Source organism: Falco cherrug, chromosome 12, assembly GCF_023634085.1.
Source record: "Falco cherrug isolate bFalChe1 chromosome 12, bFalChe1.pri, whole genome shotgun sequence".
Lineage (NCBI taxonomy): Eukaryota > Metazoa > Chordata > Aves > Falconiformes > Falconidae > Falco > Falco cherrug.
In genome coordinates, this window is record NC_073708.1 from 23,980,550 (window position 1) to 24,000,487 (window position 19,938).

The 19,938-nt window shown below is 45.4% G+C and overlaps 1 protein-coding gene across 12 annotated transcripts in view; it reads left to right on the top strand.

Moving 5' to 3' along the window:
* Positions 1 to 19,938, top strand: part of RNF220 (ring finger protein 220) — a 232,774-nt gene that overhangs the window by 199,002 nt on the left and 13,834 nt on the right. For all 12 annotated transcript variants that reach the window (XM_055725233.1, XM_055725232.1, XM_055725228.1 and 9 more), the window contains 4 exons: positions 919 to 1,005; positions 2,676 to 2,731; positions 4,455 to 4,533; positions 19,667 to 19,775. In XM_055725233.1, coding sequence (XP_055581208.1) covers positions 919 to 1,005; positions 2,676 to 2,731; positions 4,455 to 4,533; positions 19,667 to 19,775 — 331 coding nt within the window. The remainder of the gene's footprint in view (positions 1 to 918; positions 1,006 to 2,675; positions 2,732 to 4,454; positions 4,534 to 19,666; positions 19,776 to 19,938) is intronic.

Consider the following 19,938-nt stretch of genomic DNA (forward strand, 5'->3'; position numbering starts at 1 on the left):
TGAGAGGGAACCTAGAGGTGCATCTTCAGCTGGCTTTCATACGGCACTGCCCTGGGTAGTTGTGGATAATCTGTCTCTAGCCCTACTGGATGTGGCACCGCCTTCTCCAATTGCCGTGTTATTTGAACTAGGAGGGATTCCCAGCTACACACTTTGAGATCCCTCTTTTGATGCAGCACTCCTTCAGACTGGTTGGTGAAGTAGGAGAGACATTGCAGGAGGTCAAAGTTAGTGTTTCTCTGTTCTGCTTCATAAGCAATCTGTTGTCTCCATCCAAGTTGCTTCCGTATGGATAGCTTTTCCTGCTTCATGAGCAGAAATTGAGTTTATTTTCTACAATACACCCCTTTGTTTTCAGGGGGGTTGCGCACTATTCACTTGCTGCTCTGAGAGGCTGTAAAACTTTCATTAAGGGCAGTTTTGGGGAACTTCTGGGAGCCAAACTCTTCAGAGAGCGCTCTGGGAGACACAGCCATCAAGAAGAAATTCCTGCAAGGGTATTAGGCAGACATTGGCTCAGCTATGATGAGGGGGAATGTATAGCTATGAAATTAGATTTTATTTAAATCTGTACCAGCCTTTAAAACTGAATCCTCAACCCTTAGCCAGTGAAAGATCTCTGTACCTCAAACAGGAATAGTAGAATTGTGCAAGTTAGACTTGCAGAGGTTGAGGAATTGGTTTTCCCCTTCTAAGAGGCTGTGATGTTGCAGTCAAAAGACTTTTCTTTCTACCCAAAATAAAACTTTAAATCCAGAATTAAAAAGCAAACCCCTCCATGTATACCAGCCCCTCTTCTTTTGATGTGTCCTCAGTTGGAATGAATTTGTTCTGTATCCCAGATAGTGTCCTGACCATCTCAAAAGCCTTTCCACTGTCTGCAACGAGGCTTTACGTTCCTTAACCCCTTGTGCTCAGGTACACAGAGGCAGACGTTATCCCTTGCACTGGGGAAGAGCCAGGTGAAGCCAAAGAGAGGGAGGCGCTCCGAGGTGCTGTTTTAAAGTAAGTACTGACCCTTTCTAATTTGCTTTCGTTACTTTTGGGGAGTCTCCATTTGTGCAAAATACCCGTTCACTTGAGCGCAAGGATCACGACGAGAGGGACTTACAAAGTAAGTATCGTGTGATGTGTGGGTCTCCATTTCTACCCGTGCAGCGTCGCAAAGCCTTCCTGCACACTCTCCCTCCCTTAGCCACTGCACTGCACAGCCAGTGCTGTCTTCTCCCTGAACAGTGCTGGACAGAAGGTGAATTCTGGCAATGGTGAAACTGTGCTGTACTAAGGCCTTACGTGTCATTTTGCTTCATGATGAAATGTGGCCTCTCAGTAGTAGTATAACACGATGCGTGGTGCTGTCTGAATTGCATCCCATTATGTATGTGGGGTACGCAAACTAATTCCTTGGCATTCGGCTCTGAGGTTGGGGCAGGACACGTGCTCTGCCCACATACATGTGTGGAGGATATAGGCAGCCAGCATTCAGGGCACTTGGGGAAGCATTTCAGGCAAATAAAATGAGTCTTAACAGGGAGGTAGGATTGCTTTCTAAGCCCTCTGCCCTGCATAAAACAGGGCTTAAATTACCCCTCTATCTCTTTGACTGAGTGATCCTGTGGGGTCAAGGTTGAAGTGATTGATAGAGCAGTGAAATGAAGTTTTCTTACTGCTTAGCCTGTCACAAACACTAGTTCAAAATTAGGTTCCACTCCATAGAAAAGTGGCATTTGCTGCACTGGATCCAAACCATTGGTCTGTTCGGTGCTTTGCTAACCGTGCTAGTCTGTAGGCAGGGCCTCAAAGATGCTGAAGCTCCTTCACAGCCAGGACAGTGATATTGTCGCAGGAGGGTATCGGGGTACCCTTTAATCAGTGGCTGTGACACTTAGTGCTTGGTGAGACCACTAAGGACCTGAGACATGGACACCCAGTTTCTTCACATGGCTCGCACCTAACACATCGTTCTGCTTTTTGGGCGAGGTCCTTGCGTGTCTCTGGACTTGTTTGCCCATCTCTAAATGAGGAGAGGTGATGTTGCTTGTAAGAGCACTTCGAAATTCTGGCAAGTTTCTGTAGAATTGCGGTAGGGTAGCTGATGCCTGAAGCATGAGCTTATATTACCTTCTGAGAGCTGATATGTTACCCAGCCACAGGTCTGCAGCCGGCTCTGCAGATCTTTCTCTTACAGTCTCTGTTACTGGCTTGAAAGTGAACGGACAGGGTTAGGAGTTATCGGTACTTCGATGCTGCTGTGCTTCAAATGGAAAGATGGAAAAGATGGGGCTTATGAAGGTGTAAAGTTGTTCTTAAAGGGGGAAGGTATTGCAACACGGAGGATTTCTGGTCACAAGTAAGGTTTTCATCTTTGAAACTACATATTCAAAAATGAGCCTTGCGTCACAGGTGCTGTTTGAGAATTCCAGGCCTTCAGTCAGTATCACAACCACCACGTGATTCCACAGAGGTTGCAGCTAGAAGTGCAGGTTGGGAGAACACTGGTGGAAAAGCGGGCCAGCACAAAAACACACCTGCAGCAGGCCAGCCACTCAAATTTTGAAGCCTAGACTGATGGATAGAAGTATTGCATGAGAAATAGTGGGTGGAAGGGGTAGCTTTTCCTGAGCACCAAAATTTTCCATATTCAACCTTTAGCATTCTGCCCTTTTCTCTTTTAGTGGTGGCACACCCAGTACTCGAATAACACCGGAGTTTTCTAAATGGGCCAGCGATGGTGAGTGTTGAACTTGTAAATTATTAATTTGTATGCTACAGGAGGGCAGATAGATATTCCATATCTTCTGATTGCCAGTAATTAGGCAAATAGTAGTTACAAACGCCCTTGCACAGTACCAGCAGATGTGTATGCACATACAATCACGCTATCTTTTTGAAACTTTACAGCACAATTAACTGTAGCCAGTGGCAGCTGGGGGAGTTCCCAAAAATGCAACTTTAACTGGCATGGTAATGAGAGATAGGGATTGGATTGACTTGCTGTCGTGTCACTAGCAGACAGACTGCTGTGTCACAGGGGGAGCCATCAGAGCTTGACTATGTGATGGTGGTGTTCAGCTTCTGGGGGTTTAAACTATACAGAGACATGTTGCTTGGGGTTTTTTGCAACTGCTTTCTTATCATCTTCCCTTTTTTAAAAGGGTATGCTAGAGTCTTGTGTCATGATCTGTTGGGTGGGTCTTGTCCTTGCTGTCCTCTGTATAGCCAGAAAAGCCTGCAGCGCTGAAGCCTGCACCTTTAGAGTCACAACCCTAGGATCTGCCCTACTTCATGACCTGTAGTTGAAAGCTCATAGCATTAAGGGAAGGGGGGGGGGGGTGTGTTAAACCCATTCAGCTGCCAGGTTTTTTTATCATGCCAGCAGCACTGGAAGTGTAAGCAGCAACCTAGTGGAAATATGAGAATAATAAAACCTGGCGCTTTCCAGCTGTAGATGCCAAATCCATTTCCAGAGCCGGGCAGTGCTGCTCTGGCTCCCTTAGGAAGGGAACTGAAGCTCAGCGACCTGAAGAGACTTGTCCCAACGATTTTGTTCTCTGTTCTGTTACTGTAATGCTTTGGGCATTTGATTCCTAGCCTTGAAAGTACCTACAAGACATAACCTCTTGCCAGTGAGGGAAATAAGTGGGTAGAACCGGTTTTGCCAAGGGCATGATGATTAAATGGAGAACATAGGATAACTATCGCAGGCATTTTCTTCTGTGGGATAGGCAATCGCATTTATTTTCTGTGATGTGAGAGCACTTGCTTGTAGGTGCGTTCAGCTTCAGTAACTGCAGCCACCGGGATGATGAGGAAGCAGCCCTGATGACTTGCTATGAGCAGTTTTCATCATACCTTTTCCCTGAAGCCATGGTGCCGAACCAGCCTGGGGCTGGCCCCAGCACAGTTCATCTGGCTCATCTCTAACTGGTATCTCACACCCCCTCCAGTGCTGGGAGGAGCCGTGGGACGGCTAGCACTAGGAGAGCTATGAGCAAGCTGTTCTGTCATACTGGTTACCTGGCATACATTTTTCTCCCTTTATGTGTCTGAGGGGTCTCCAGAAAAGGGAGAAGCTGAGAGGAGGATCTGGGCTGGGTGAATTACGCCAGACCCACCTTTCTGGAAGTACACTTTGCCTTGGCAGCTGCATCACACCTTTCTGAATTAAATCCCGGCTTAAACAACTGGTACATCCGTAAGGGTCAGTTACTATGAAGTGGAGAAGAGGGTAGGGGTTGTATCTTCAGCCCTGAATCATAGAAGTGTGGTGTCCAGTGAGAGGGCCTCCCTGCTAGACAGGGACACGTAGCATCAGTCTCTTCTCTCTCTTTCCGAGAATCAGCATGAAAATGACTCATCAAAGTCCTCTGCTTCTGAAACTGTAACTTGCTCAGACTGTTTCATTGCAATGATCAAATGTTCTCTCACTAATTTGTCTGTTCTTCCCTCAACAGAAATGCCCTCAACGAGTAATGGTGAAAGCAGTAAACAGGAGACTATGCAGAAGACCTGTAAGAACAGTGACATTGAAAAGTGAGTGTAAAGTGGATAGCTTTCATTTTTCTTGATTCAAGGAACCGTATGTCCCATCTGGTGTTCCCAGAAGCAGTACTGGTTTGAGGGTGAACATAGTTGAAGCTTTTACCACTGAGAAGGAAGTTGTACAATGGTGTCCAACACGAAGCCTGAACTTGGAGCTGTTGGTGTCCTGGCTCGGTGCTGCTGTGTCCACAGAGGGCCTGTAGGGAGCTCTCCCCCAGGTACCTGTGTGGTCCAGTACCCAGTGACAAGGAATTGAGCACAGCTTCCAAAGGTCTTCTCCACTCCAAATTGCTGCCTTTTAGAACACGTCGATAGATATATCCATGCTTTCTACCATATTCTAGTTATGGTGGGTTTTCAAGTATGTTGTGTGGTGCGTAACAGCCTAGACTAGAGCTGGGACTTGATGCAAGGTGAAGATTCAGACTCACTTTAACCAGACAAAAACAATTGGCTTGTCAGGCTATGCCTTTTTTTGTTCCCCCTGCAAGATTTCAGCTATCAATGTATCATGGGATCCTGCTTTTACTAGAAAAGTTAACTTACCACTGCATCTTGGGTTTTGAGGACAGTCCTTCACATGGTCTCAGTTCTGTTTTCTCCATGGTACCTGCATGTTCCACCCATCATCTCTCCAGCAAAAGGGAATCCCAGAAGCCCAGTAACTTGGCAGAAGCCTCACTGAGAGAATTTCTTTTCCCTTAAGATACAGGTTTCACCTTTGAATGATCGCTAACAGAAATAATCTCTCAGTTCCTGAGTTTTTTTACCTGCAGTCCTTTCAGTTGATTCAGAAGTTTTAAGTCCCAGTCTTTGAATATACAACGTGCAGAGGCTCCTGACCATCTGCTTTCCTGTCCCTTTCTGCTCTCTGGATATCCTGCAGCCTAGTCCAGGGTAGAAACAAATGGTTTTATCTGCACTGTGCAATTGAGTAATAACCTCTATCCTCAGCCTCCTTGCACATGCTCCTAGGGTAACTTACTGCTCAAGCAGATTCGATGATCCAAGCCTAAAACTACAGGCTCTTCACTGCTGCTGTGGATTGCATTAATTGGGATGGAGCAGCGTTTAACTTGATTATTGCCTGACATAAAATGTTGCCCCAAGATAAATGAGAGAGAAAACAGCTTCAGTAAGGTGGAAGCAATGAAGTAGTTGTGGGTTTTAAACAGACAGCATTTACTTTTTGGGGATGAGATCCATCGATAATTTGGGATCCGGAAAAAATGGTTGTGTTAAGATGACTTTACAGGAAGTTTTTATGTTTTGAGGGTTTTTTAATGTAGTTTGTGCTCCTCCTCCTGCCCCTGGTCCTGTCTCAAGGCGTCGTGGCCCTGGCACATTTCATGATCTCTGGCAGTTCAGCTTGGCAAAGCACATGTTCACAGTCAGGGATTAACTGAGGAAACTCCCTGCTGCAGAGGAAACTTTAACACTGCTTTGCTGTCTTGGCACAGGCTTTTTATTAGCATGTCCCAAACATGGGCTGTCTACTGTTTGATGCTTCTCAGTGAGCAGGCTCCAGCCAAGGACCAGTGAATCTGGGAGCTCGCAGGTCGATGCAGAAGCGGTTTTGTCCTTAGAGGGAGCCAACCATTGCATGCTGTCTTGATGGCAAGGACTCATCCCTTCTGCCCTCATCTGTCAGCCTCTGTCTCAGCCACTGCTTGGCTTCCCTTTGGGCCTCCTGCCTGTCAGCCCAGCAGCCCTCCACCCTCCCAGATCTGCTCCTATGGAAAATCTTTAAACTGCGGGAGCTGAAAGGATTTGACATTTTCCAGAACACTTGAGCTCAAGTGATAAAATTGACATAGCTTTAATAATCTGATCAAAGAGGCTTTAGCTAGCACCTTTTGAAGGATCCCAGAATCCTTTCCAAACAACACTTGTGCTAACACTGCTGTGAAGCGGGGGGAGTGTGTATGCGTGTGTGCACGTGTGCCACAATAACCTTGCCCCAGTAAAGCTTCAGTTCTGCAAAAAGTCAGCAAAACCCACTAGAAAATACAGGGAAAGCCTTAAGTGTCCTGCTGAATCTTCCCAATAATGTTGATTTTTTTTCAAAAGTAGTAGGGAGAGATTTTTATTTAAGGTGCTTTATTTCAACGAGGTTCAGAAAACAAGATGGTGTTTCAGGTGGAGAATTTCTAGCTGCTTTTTTTTTCCACCCCTCCTTTCCTTTGAGATTCATGTGTGATAAATAGTTTCTGTCCTGCCATTTAAGAAGTCTGAATGCTCTGTGTGCTTGTCTGTGTAGAGGGGTTCTGTTAAATTAATTGATAACAGGGATCAGAGCTAGAAGCCTACAGAAAAGGAGGGGGAAGGGTTTCACACTGTCTGGCTGCTTCCCACTCCACTGCTGAGCCATGATATATGGCGACCCAGCCCAACAGGCTAAATTGATTCATCTCTAGTTCCTGTTTCTTAATCTGGAGCTAAATTGGTTTCATTTTTCTTGTTTTGGGTGGTGCTTACAGGAAGTTTTTGGCAGCATCACTTTACTTCATTGTTTGTAACTTTAATTTTTGCCTTTAAATCTGAGCATTATTGATTGGCATGTTAAACCCCGTGTAGCATCTGATTAGCATTTTTAAAATTGTCCAGAAGCACATGGCTTACCACCTGTGTCAGCCATACTCTCCATTTAGAGCAGTGGCTAATAGAGTTAGCAGCGATCTGCGTATTGATCCTTCTCTCGTAAGAATGACGTTCCTTCCCCCTCCCCTCTTCCAAAAATAAGTCTAGGCAAGGAGAGCGGTGTGGATTTGCTTGTTTGGTTTTTAATCTGTTTAATACAGTACAGCAGGCGGTCCTCCTTTTGGCATGCAGCTAAAGCTCTTTGCTTGAGCAAGCTGATTTATTTTAAATTTGTGGAAGAGTCTCTTGCATGTAGAACAAGTAGATGGAGTTTGAGGTAAGTCTGTGTTTGTTGCCCCACTCCTTGTGCCGTGCCAGGTCATCAGCAGCTTGAGCAGGTTGACCTCATCCGTGTTGCGTTAAACTTCAGACAGCAGCCACTGGTAATGAGAGAGGTGGTCCCACTTCTCCTTCTCAGCACTGCGGAGTGTCTCATCCCTGCTGAGCTTTTCTAATCTTGCCAATGTGAGGTATCTGGGAGACACCTTGGGGTGCTGAAGGCTCGTGGGGAGAAGTAATTAAGGATCGCACTGGCTGAGCTCTGCCACAGTGGTCCTCGGCAGACAGGCAGAGCTCAGCTGGTGCAACGCTTATTTACCTTGACTCAAGATGCAGCTTTGCTCGGAGAGAGCAGCCAGTTCCTAATTGCCCAGGTATCCTCCCAGACTCCTCCGCCAACGTTGTACTCTCAGCCAAGGCACTGTTGTGCAGAGCGCAATGCAAAAAGCACCTTTCCTGCAAAAAGTCTTCCTCCCCCTTCCCTCCCGAGATGCTGCCTGCAAGGGTCTGGTGCCATTTTGAAACTGAGGTTCCCTGGGGTTAAAAGCCAGCATCTTAATTCAGAGTGCCAATGTTCAATTTTGCTTTCTGCCACCAGACTAGATTGCAGGCCAGCAAGAGAGTCTGGGTTAGTGGCCCACTGGGTCACCTCCCATTTGTTTTCCTCAATTTTGTGTTGTCATAAATTCATTCCAGCCCGTTGTGGTTGATCAGTTTATCTCCGCCGGGGCAGGGAGCGCTGCGAGCATGATATATGGCACAGAGCATTGTAGCCAGCCTCTCCATGAATCACTCCAGATGTTTGGTGTCAGCCCCAAAGCAAACAGGACCCGGCCGCTGAGCGTTGACTACGATGAGCTCAGTATGGGAAGAGACATGACGTATGAATGTTTATTTAATAATTCTCTAATATTTCCAGCGGAGTGTGGCTGTGCCTTCTGGGGGAGGTGAAAGGGGGGGGAGGTTGAAGAGGGAAACTCTAATCTGTTGGGGTGGGTCATAAATCAGGCAGACAACATCATTAATCAGGGATGGGACAGAAGTGGAAGGAGGTGGGACTGGAGCTGCCATCCTTGGTGGGAAGGGGGCTGTGCTCCTTTTTTTTTCGTAAAACAAATCTTGTTTCTGATTTCGCTTGGCCCCAGCCACGCTGCCCGCATAATAGCAAACCCGGACACAAGGCTGTTTAAGTGAGTATGCTACCACCGCTATAAACCTTGCGATACGAGCCTGCCAAGCATTAAATCCCTTTATAATTATCTTCTTTATATAACACTTCATGCTCATCATGCTTCATTGGATGAGACGCTTGTTGGGTTAAAAAGAGGGTTTTAGAGACAAAAAGCAATTGTGTTTGTTTTATTTTTCCTGTCTCCTCTTTCCTCCCCTTCCCCCCCACCTCACCTCTTTCCAATCCAGCTGTTCCGAAAGCATTGGCTCCAGAGGGGTTCTAGCACAGCAGCACAGGAAGAAGCATCAGTTAAAATTAAACTGGGGTTGTGGTTTAGGTTGGAGTCCTTGTGCAAAGGGTCAGGCATGTGAGAGCAGCTGGGGAGGTGGCAGTGTCTTGTCGCAGGGACTCTGCTCCCAGGCAGACGGGTCGAGACGGGAGCAGAGTGGGTGTGAAGCCAGAGGATTAGCAGAGGCCTGGAAGGGAAGGAGCTACTTAAGCTGGTGTGTCAGAGGGAAACAGAAGCTGTTGTGAATTTACACCAGAGGATAAGCGCTCCCCAGCCCTTCCCCATAGTGTCACACCATTAACAGGCTTTGGTGGGAGACAGGAACATCATATAGCGAAGACAGAATTAAAAAATTGAGTCATAAATGAACTAACCCTTTGTGCTCTGCAAAGAGAGAGTGTGCTGCTCCTCGTGGGCCCAGTCCTAGGTTAGCCCCTGTACATTTGAGACAAGATCCAGGAAACTGAACTGAAGCATGGGATTGTCAGAGCCAGGCTGAGAAAGTGTTGCTGGGCTGTGCTGCTTGTGTCCAGATTTTTATCTTTTGTAGGTTTTACTTCTTCCTTTTAGTAGTATGTAATATGTGCTTGTCGTGTATACTGGCATTCAGTGTTGAAAGGGTGCAATAGGCAGATGCTCCATTTCTTTATGAAGCGAGACTTTGGCATTACTTCATCCTCTAGCTTGTGGCAGTGGAGAGCACAGTGCTGGGCTGCATTTCTTCATCCTGCTTCCTCTTTTAACTGTTCGGTAGAAGGTGCATGTGCCAATGATGGTCTCGGACCTTATTACCACTGAAATTGTGTCATTGTCGTGGTTCAGCACAGGCTAGCGGTTAACGAAGCTCGGCAAGGCTGGCTGACTGTATGAGCTCAGACCTGGCGGAAGGTGGTGTCTCTGTTTAGTGCAGCTGCGTCCAGAGGTTTGGTCTACTTACCATGCCTTGGGGCAGTTTTCTGTAGATTTTGACATCTTCATAACCGGGAGGGACTCTTCTGTATGTTGAACCTGTGATGTTTTAATAGCAGAAGCATCTGCAAAGCCAAGGTGGCTGCCAGCTTTTGGGGGGCAGTAGCGTCCCTATCCCACAACTGGTGAAAACCCTAGGAAGGAATTCTGTTCCTGTGTTGGGGGCATGGTTTAGGCATTTTGCCATTCATGTCTCTTTGCCCGCCCCTTCTTTGCTTTTTTTTCTTATCTTTTTTTCCTTAGTTTCAGAAATTGGTGTTAACTTTAATTTGTGGAGTTGCTTCCTGGGAATGAAAAATCGATGGGGGGCTATCGCAGTGTGAAATTCGACTGTCACTATTGAGCTATAGAGTTAGCAAGATGTCTTAGAAGGTAAAAAATAAATCGTGGCCCAGCAAGTGCTCAGCTGTGCTATTTCAAAGGGGATATGAGGCTGATGGTCTGTTAGAGGCTACTTCAGTTAGATGGATGATGATTCCCTGTGAAATATTGGAGTTATTCCATAGGTAAGAGAAACTTTAGCTTATAAAACACAAACAGCTGCCTTCTAGCAGATGAATTCTGCCCTTAGATGTGCGAGCAGCTTGTCAGAGAGAGGACTCGTCCCTAAAATTAGCCTATTGTGTTTAACAACGTCTCTGATGGAGCATTGTAGATCCTGCTGTGTTCCTTCTGAAAATATTTTGAGGATGTGACTGTTTATCCACATCCCTTACCTACACTGCAAGAATTAAGAGGCAGGGACTGATTTATTTTTTTTTTGTTGTTGGAAATGTTTGTATGGTGCCCAGATGCTCTCAAGAGAAAAGTAACAGTTATTTTTACATAGGCTGCATTCCCTGTTTGGATGGAAATGTTCCTTTGAAGAGCAGAAAAGGGATCATGTTGTGCCCCATCCGCTGCCAGTTTGCTGTCGCTGTCGTGCATCTGTTGAAGGGCAGCCCTGGCTGCGCAGGCTGTCTGCATGCTGGCGCTAATAGGGCTACTGCTGTCTTTGGCACTTACTGACTATTGTGGCAGGACTCAGTAAGTGTTTGTGCTGTGCCAGCTGCTGTGTAACAACAGGGTGATTGTAATTATGGCTCTTGGTAGTTTATGCATTTCTTAGACTATAGTTAGTAAGTGTAAATATGAAATAGTACCCAAAAAATACCCAGTTTATATTACTCCTCACTAAATCATGTCTGGGACAACTGTAGATTCTGTAATTATTTCTTGCACACTTGCATGCACAGTTGCAATACCGCTGAGGGGAGCTTATTGCTGGAACAAGGAGTTTTAAGCCACATTTAGTTGGAGCTTGGTAAAGATTTCCCAAGGAATTTAATGACAGAAGAATTCATTGTGCTTTCCTATCTCTTCTGCAACACAGAATCCAGACTGCCTTTACAGAAGCAGTGTAACAGCAAGTAATGTAATCCGTGTAGTTTAATATCCACGTTGATTTTTTGCCCTCGCTTCAGTGTCAGTGCTTGTCCTACCCTTACTCACTCCCCACCACTGCAAGGCGCTGCATCCTATTCATCCATTCACCACTTCTTTCCTCCTTTTTGACAGTTTCTGTCCACAAAAAGCTGCTGTTTCCCACTCAGTTGCACAGGCATTCCTGCTTTTCTGTCAGATAGCCGGCTCATGACCTGTCCTTCCTCTGCATCGCTGGTTTCCTCTTCTAGCTCTGGGACCACATTTGCTTATGCAGTACTGTGTCGTGGCCTTCTTTAATAGCCTCATGTTTCTTTTTGAAGGCATGATTACCTTAAATGATGCTAATTCTGATCCTTTCTTTCCCCGTAAAGGAAACAGCAACAGTGTAAAAGTTCTAGGGCGGCAGCAGCAGTTGTAGGAAGCTGTCTGGAGGATGTGTTATCGTGTTGCCCTTGTGTACCTCCAATCAGCAGTCATGAATGGAAGTTCTGGAAAGCATATCACCTCCATGGTAAAGTCCTTAAAAGGCCACAGATGAATCCAAGTGTTGCTGTAGTAGCATAGATATTTCCTGTTTATTTCAGCCGTTTGGATGCAGGCCATGGGAGTAGAAGGCATTTCGTTCTGCGCAGAGGCTGGGTGCAAGACTCGGCTGCGTGTCCAACCTTCTGAACACCTTTCAGCCTGAAGAATTAGCTATTCCTCTTTCACTTCAGAGATATTTTAGAATTTTGTGCCCTGATTGTCCAACCAAAGCAATAATCCCAGACCACATCCAGGCCACAGTAAGATGATGTGTTACAGTTGCCATAAGTCTTCCACTAGAAAAATATACCTGCCTAGCTATATGTGGAGCTTGGTCATAATCCAGACATGTTTACTTGTAGATGGAGGCAAGTTTCAGTAGGCTGGAACCTCTAATCTGTGTGCCTCAGCAGGGAGAGGAGCTGCATTTTCCATTTCCTCTGTGCATGCCGTTTGTGGCCCTGGCTTGTTCTGAGCTGGAGACCATCATGTACCTTCACAGATCTGCTGGGAATACAATTAAGGTCACCAAGGTGAACGATACATTTGAAAAGTGAGCTGAGATATTAACACACATTAGATGTGCAATTATTTCTATTTAGGAAGTTTGTTGAGAGGATCATTTTCTAACTCAGGCTGTGCTGCCTCAACAAAACCTTATTACAGCAAAATACTTTCCCGTAGCATGGCTTTTTCCTTTATCGCCAAAGCTGCTCCAGTAAAGCAATGGGATTGCATTTATTTTCTCTTTGGAACAGGGGACATAGTCTCTAAATCGAAATCAGAATGACCCATGCATTCTTTCTCCCAGCTTTCATGTCGAACCATAATTGCTCAAATGGCACATTTAAAATTTTGGCGCAAGCTCAGACTTTCACTAGCCGCCTTTTTAAATCAGTCCCAGTGGCCAGTGGATACTGCGTAGCCCTACAAATGCATCTAAACATGCTGACTCCGAGGCTCCTTCTATTCTGAATGATCAGTGGTGCCATCTGTCTCTGTTTTCACTGGGGCTGGGCACATGTGTCCCAGCGAAACACGGGCCAAAAAAAAGAGAGAGAGAAAGAGCCAGTGCCTGAATTTACTTCCCGCTTCTGTAAAGACATTGTTGGGCTCTGTGTTACAGAGGCGGAGGAGAGATGAAAGCATAATGAATTCTTCTGTCATTAAATTCTTTGGGGAATCTTTACCCGAGTCCCTACTAAATGCGACTTAAAACGCCTTCTTGCAGCAGTAAGCTCCCCTCAGTGGTATTGCGATGGTGCATGCACGTGTAAGAGAAATAATTCCTCTGCAGGGGAAAAAAAAGAGACAACATTTTTGGTTTGCATCAAGATGAAATTAGTCAGAAGCAAACTCTGAATTTGGCAAGCAGATGCCAGTATTAACAAGTTGTGCAAGCAAGTATAAAATAGAGGCGCTCGTGACTTGAGAGAGCCTCGGCATCGTGTGTGTGTGTGCCCTTGCATGCACCCCGCTCCAAATTCACAACTTAGAACACGGAAATTAGAATGGGGAACATTGCATTATTCATAACTTGGCAACCAGAAGCCAGGGCACTTTGCCAAAGTAAACTATTCTCTGTAATTACAGGTGAAGCAACGTTCTTTAATATCTTACAATACAAAAACATACATTAATCAAGGAAAGAGGGCTTTTTTTTTTTCCTAGAGGACAATAAATTAGCATCCTTGCCAATTTCCTCAATACATGTGACAATGTTTTACAGGATTATAAGTCAGCCTTTTTAAAGGAGGTTAGGCTAAAAACAAATAAACCCAATAAATGAGATTTTTAGCTAAATAAAGGGGAAACCAGCTCCTAAAAAGTTGACGTCTTGCCAGAAGATTTGCTTTTAGCACTGGCACTCACAGACTGAGGGTCTAAATGTCACAGTGTGATTTGACACGGCTCTACTGCAAACAGCTTTGCTGGGCAGTTTTCTGCTGCTAGGAATCTGGCCCCTTCTGCTGTAGCCAGCTCATCTAGTGAAATAAAATTGCAGCGCATCGTGCCAGTCTGGTAGCCCGCATGTTCTGGGGTGATTCACAGTCAATCTGCCACTGGTGCCTGACACTGGACTTCTTTCACAGACTTAACATACTGAAAATGCTTGAGCTGTGTCTGTTTCCTTTTAAAGCCACCTGTGACTTTTCAACAACTTACTTATCAGTTTAAGTGTTTTGCTTGCTAGTAACAAACTTTTTTTTTCAGCTTTGTTATGTTCTTGCACTCCAATAAATGCAAAAGGCCTTTGTGTCTGTGTATCTCCCACTGACTTTAGTAATGCCAAAATAAACTGGCCGCATTGTTAGTATAGCGCTTGCTGCAGGTGATGCTTGCAAAGTCAAAAGAGGGGGCAAAATCTTTCACCAGGTTGAAAACAAGCAATTTGTGTCCCAGAAAACTTAGGGTTGTTTTTAGTTAGTGTCTGAAACTCAGATACTGAAGGAGTTGTGTTGAAGACACAGATACGAGTGAGAACCAAGACAGCATCATCGGGCTGTGACATTGCACAACGTGACCAGTGTCACAGCAGCTATGCACAGCATGTTACAGGCTAATTAAACATGGTCTCTTCTCTGAAGAAATTGCCCCCTCACCCAAACCTAAATTGGCTATGAGTGAAGGCTTGCAATTAAATGACTGTGCGCTGATGTTGGAGTCATTTTTTGGATCATTTTGTCAAGTAAAAGCAAGGACTGCAGTAGGCTTTCTCTTCTGCAGCATAGTGGTGGCTGTGGTAATCGTCATCTCTGGCTGGATGTGGCCAGGAGCGATTTCTCTGCTCCTGGAATCTTACTGTAGCTTGACTCTGCCTTCGAAGCATTGACCAGTCTGTTTCTAATATTTATGATATGTAAGCCGCTAGCGACCTGACCTCTGCCACTGGTGCAGGGAAATGGCATGTATGTTCTGCTGGGATCAGGTTCTCTACCTCGGACAAGGGAAGGTAAAGACTTTGTTTAAAAATAAAGACACCATGCAGGTTTGTCAGTGGTACTGTACATTTTCCCCTCTGCTGCTCTGTGTTTACAGGCATACAAACCCAAAAATAAATGTATGAGGAAGAGAGAGGAAGGTCAGAATATCAAGTGTCAAAAGTAGCCCATGAATTTTATTGGTGGTGCATTTAATCAGTGCTAAGCGTTTTTTACAAGGTACATACAAACAGTAGAATTGTAAAAATTTATAGAATACTGTGTACAGTGTGACTGTTTATGAAGAAAGGAGAATTTATATCCAGTTGAAATAAACCAAAGGGGAATGTTTTATGGAGACTACTCAACAGTAGGGTACGTGAAGTGAGGTCTAGGTGAGGGAAGGATGGGGTATTTGCAGGGGCTTACTGATCTTTGAGGTGTTTTTCTGCTTCTTCAGCAGCTAACAGTTTGCATCTTTCAGTGGCTCTGGAACAGGCAGGATGCTGGACACAGGGATGGTATGGTGTTTTGTTTTTTTCTGTGCAATGGAAAGGAAACACAAGTGAACAGCTGCTACTAGCATCTCTGGTAAAGGCTCTCGCTCTTGGGCTCGTTCCAGTCCAACAGTTTCTTGAGCAGCCCTTAATATCCAGCTGGGAAGGGTTAACTGAAGCCAATCACTTTGACATCAGCATTTTTTGTTTCCTTTTTGGTCCAGTATTTTGTTGATGATAAAGCACAGACTTAGTCAATTGAGAGATTCCAGAGCTGCAGAATCAGAGATAATTTAATTAACGGAATTGCTTGTGATTGCCCACTGGGACGGCGGGTAGGAATTGCTCGATTTAATTTGGAGAAACAAAGATCACATGCATGCTAATGTTTAACAAATAACCAGTGTTTGGGTTAAAGTTTTTTTGCAAAGAGGGGGGCAGCCAATTCCCAGGGGAGATTTCCCAGGAGATGATTGCTGAGTAACAACTCTATAGTATTTTTGTGCCCTTCTTCTGGCCGTTTATCTGAACAAAGCAAGGATTTGCTTAGAGGAAGAAAGTTTGATCTTATTTTCAGTGTTCAGGGAAAGATGCTATGAGAAGTGGGAAAACGTGCATTAGGTACAAAGACTGAAAACTGTCACATGCCGTCTGCTTAAGTCCCAGGGATTTGCTCCCTGGTACCCAGCATCCTCAAGTGTGACTGCCAGGTTGTTGAAGAGTTAACCACAAAGTCCAGAGAGAAGTGCAGGACTGAGCTTCCTCCTCAAGGAACCCTCCCTTCATGTTTTGCTCTTGGCTCCCCTATTTGTGGTGATGCAGGTCGACCGTGAGTAGAGTGTGGATGTGCCCTTGTGTCCTCAGATGTGTTCTCAGCCAGGGAGGACAATTCAGGTACCTGCAAGGCCACTTGCACCTGCTGAAGAAGCCCCACCACTGGGGCTCAAGGCATTGCTCTTGGCAGTGGTTGTGCTCAGCAGATCTCTCTGGAGGCTGGTAAATGACGTTATCCAAACACGTCAAATCAGAGCGCTGAGGCACAAAATTATTACGAGAGTCCTCCTAGATCCAGCGTAAGGTCAAGGCAGAGCTGGGAGAGCAGAGCTGTGGAAGCCAGTTCCTCCTTCCCTGCAATTCCCTCTGCCTCCCTTGGCAGAGTGGCTTGCACACAGCCTTACTGGGTCCACGGAGCTTGGCTTTCTGACCCTTGCTCCACCCTGGCACTGCCCTGCTGAAGTACAGCTCAGGCTGCTCCCAGCTGTGTCCGGGCAAGCACAGACAAGGTGTGCACGCAAGAGGGAAGCCTGAGGGAGTTCCCAAGATTACTGGTGCAGGAAGAGTTGCTCCTAAGTGATGCTTATCTTTAGGATACAATCAGCAGGTTGACGGTAAAATGTTGCTAAATGGAATGGCATGTGTCCCAAGTGTGCTGGCCACCACAGGAGCCAGACACATGGGAAGTGACTCTTGTCTTTATTCCATCCCTGGAGGTAGTTCCAGTTTCCTTTATTTACTAATGTTCTCCCTATTTCCCTTGACCTCATTTCCTCCGGCTTTTCGGAAGCAACCATGCAATTATCGCTCACTTTGGGTTGACCCTTGGCCACCACATCCCTGGTTGTTGCTGCTCCAAGAGGCTTTCCTGAAATCTCAAGTGCAAAATACTCACTTGTGGCCAAAACCTCTCTCTTGTGAGACAGGAGCTGTGTCTTCAGCGCTACACTGTGCGTCAGGATTTGTCCTGAGAGCATGCTTGGCAGGGAGAACATGGACTTTAAAAGTGTCACAGCAGAGCTTTGATCAGCGCTGGGAGATGCTGCAGTGGCTAAAGCTCCCTCTCTTACCAATGCACCCCAGTCTTGTTAATAAATGTATATTTAACAATGTCTGGAGCGTATGAAGTGATAATAACTAAATCAATACCTCCCACATTGATTGTCCAGGATCCCTACAGCGTGACGCACGCAGCGGTGCGGTAATTTTCCAGCTAACTAGCACCCTGATCTACAGCCCTCCTATTGATTGGCCATTGTATCAGGCAGCCTCTGAGCATTATTGCTCATACCTCTATTCAGCCTCCTTTTCTGATTCATTCGTTTATTACTGGACAGGGGCGATTATCTCAGAGACTTTCCGAAATTGGCCGGTGGGGGTCAGCCATTTAGACTTCTATAAACAAGCCATTTTCTATCTCCTAGTTGTTGCAGTGGCAAATTTTTCCTTCTCACGCTTTGACTGTTATTGGGCTGGGACTGGGATGAATTGGCCTTTGCTTGGATCAGCTCAAGGAATCAACTTTTAACTTTCATTGCTGAGTCGTCTGCCCTTCAGAAGGAGGACGAGTAGTTCCACAGATGGTAGTAGTAAAATTTAGCAAAAGGTTGAGGTTCTGCTTTCCACCTGCTCTGGGTAGGAACCACACTCACTGCCTTTACGCCTCCAGTGCCCTTATGCATGCAGGAAGGAGAAACGGATTCCAGAAAGTCAAATTCAACCGCAGCCTCCATCCAACAGCAGCTTATTAACGAGCCAGACTGGAAGGGAAACAATTTTCTCATCTGACAATAATCTTCACGCTAAAAATAAATAATTCTGTTTCTTTCTTCGACAAAACTAACACCTTTCTAGACTTTCTTTGAAAACTAACAACTCTTCCTTGAGGGTGGGAACCCAAGCTGGGATACGATAATAGTTTATATCAATGAGTAGGAGCAAGTGGGTGTTTCACAGCAGGGAGCGTTGGCTCCTGCTGAAGCTCTTTCATTCTGAACTAGAGAATATTTATTGATGCCAGGACTTGAATGCACAGTGTCCCTGTCCCCAGGCAGTCCTCAGCCGCTAGGCTATCATGGGACATGGGATCTGTATTTCTTTGCCTTTTTTGCAGTTTTAAAACTCTTATCATTTCCTAGCAAGTGTCATTTGCAATGAATCTCCTTCTGATGAAGATCTCGGTTAGCTCTTGCAGAGCGTCTGATCTTTACAAAGGTAGGAAGAAGTTGGAGGAGCTTTATAACACTGGTACTTAATCATATGTACTCCTGCAGCTCCAGTTTCTTCTAAAGTGTCATAATTAGGAAAATCCTCAAGATCTTTTTGATTAGCTCTGTTTCCAGAGCCCTGGGAAAAGCCAGAAGAATCACCTCATAGGAGATACCTCAGGTCCCTCCCTGTGTGCCAGCAACATGCGACTAATGAACAAAAGAACGAGTGTGTGCGTGCAGCTGGAGTGCTGAGGTTGCCGCTCACTTTATTCGTTGTAGTAATTCTCTCAACCCATATTTAGCCACCTGTTGATGAATCATCCTCTAAAAAGGTAGAACATGTAGGTGCCGCTGCAGGTTATGTTGTGATTGATGCAACTTCTGGGGGCAAGGTACTCTTCAGGTTCTTCTGAGCTGGAGTCTGCTTGGACAGGCCTGAAATTCACTGACATACGTGAAAATTGCTGTTTTGTTTTGGTTTCCCGTAGAAGTGAAAGCCTTAATGTCAATGCAGTACTCTTAAACCTTTTCTGGGGAATGCTTGAGGGCCCCTCCTTATGTCTCCCTGTGTAGAAATTGGACTTTGCAGCATGCTGAAGTGACATATCCTTGTCTATAATGCTCCCTGCATCTCATTTGCTGAGCATTGCTGTCTGCCCTTGCTTTTTTAGGTTGGCAAGTTGCTCTTTTCACCAGCCTTGCAGAACCATGAAAATACACTTGCCTGCCCTCAGCACAGTGCCTCTGTGACAAAAGAGATAATGCTGCCCATCAAAAATGACCCTAAGAAATGGGAAAGCAGAGACTGTGAAGCTGCTTTTATAGCCACCTTGTTGGCGCAGTGTCCATTGCTTTTAGTTTCTCCTTTATTTCAGTATTAGAACGCAGAAAGCTAGGGGGTTCTTTGATATAAAAGCATTGTGTTGATCCTGTGTAATGAGCTGATTTTGTGTTTCACAAGGTTGATGGCCAGTGAAGACCTCCATTCTCTAAGGGAAAGAGCAACTCCCGTTGCCCACAGAAAGTTATCTCACCTGCTGTAGAGAAACTTACAGAACTTTGTCCAAAGCATTTGGTCCTAAGGAATCTTTTAAGGGAGACAGGAAAAGAGGCAGAAAACAAAACAAAAAAAACCCCACCAAACAAATCTGTTCTTTAAATGTTCGTGTCTTGAGGAAACTTGCTCTCTGTATGAAGTTGCAACCTCAGCACTGTTTTGTTCTGACCTGATGTGTTTGGAAGTGTTTAGTAAGACGCCCCAAATAATTCACACCGGGCTTTTCAGGAATTCTTCACCCCAAGTGGGATGTCTTTGTTCGAATGTTGCCATTTGCTGTGCGGTACCTGTTGTGAGATCCTTTTTCACACAAACTCTTAACACTCTTGTGTGCTCAGTGATGCTTACTCTCCATCGTCTTTTGCAGAATTACAGAAGACTCTGCAGTGACAACATTTGAAGCGTTAAAGGCTCGTGTCCGTGAGTTAGAAAGGCAGCTTTCCCGTGGGGACCGCTATAAATGTCTCATTTGCATGGTGAGTAGCACTCCACTTGTGGTAATGAATCAGAAATGTCTTGGTATCTTTGCCGAGGAGGGAAGAAGCTTTTCTCCTTTTTTTGGATGGAGCTGGGGAGGTCGTCTTTGTCTCTGTACACCAATTAGCTTTCCACACGAAGGTGCTAGTGTTTTGGGCAATT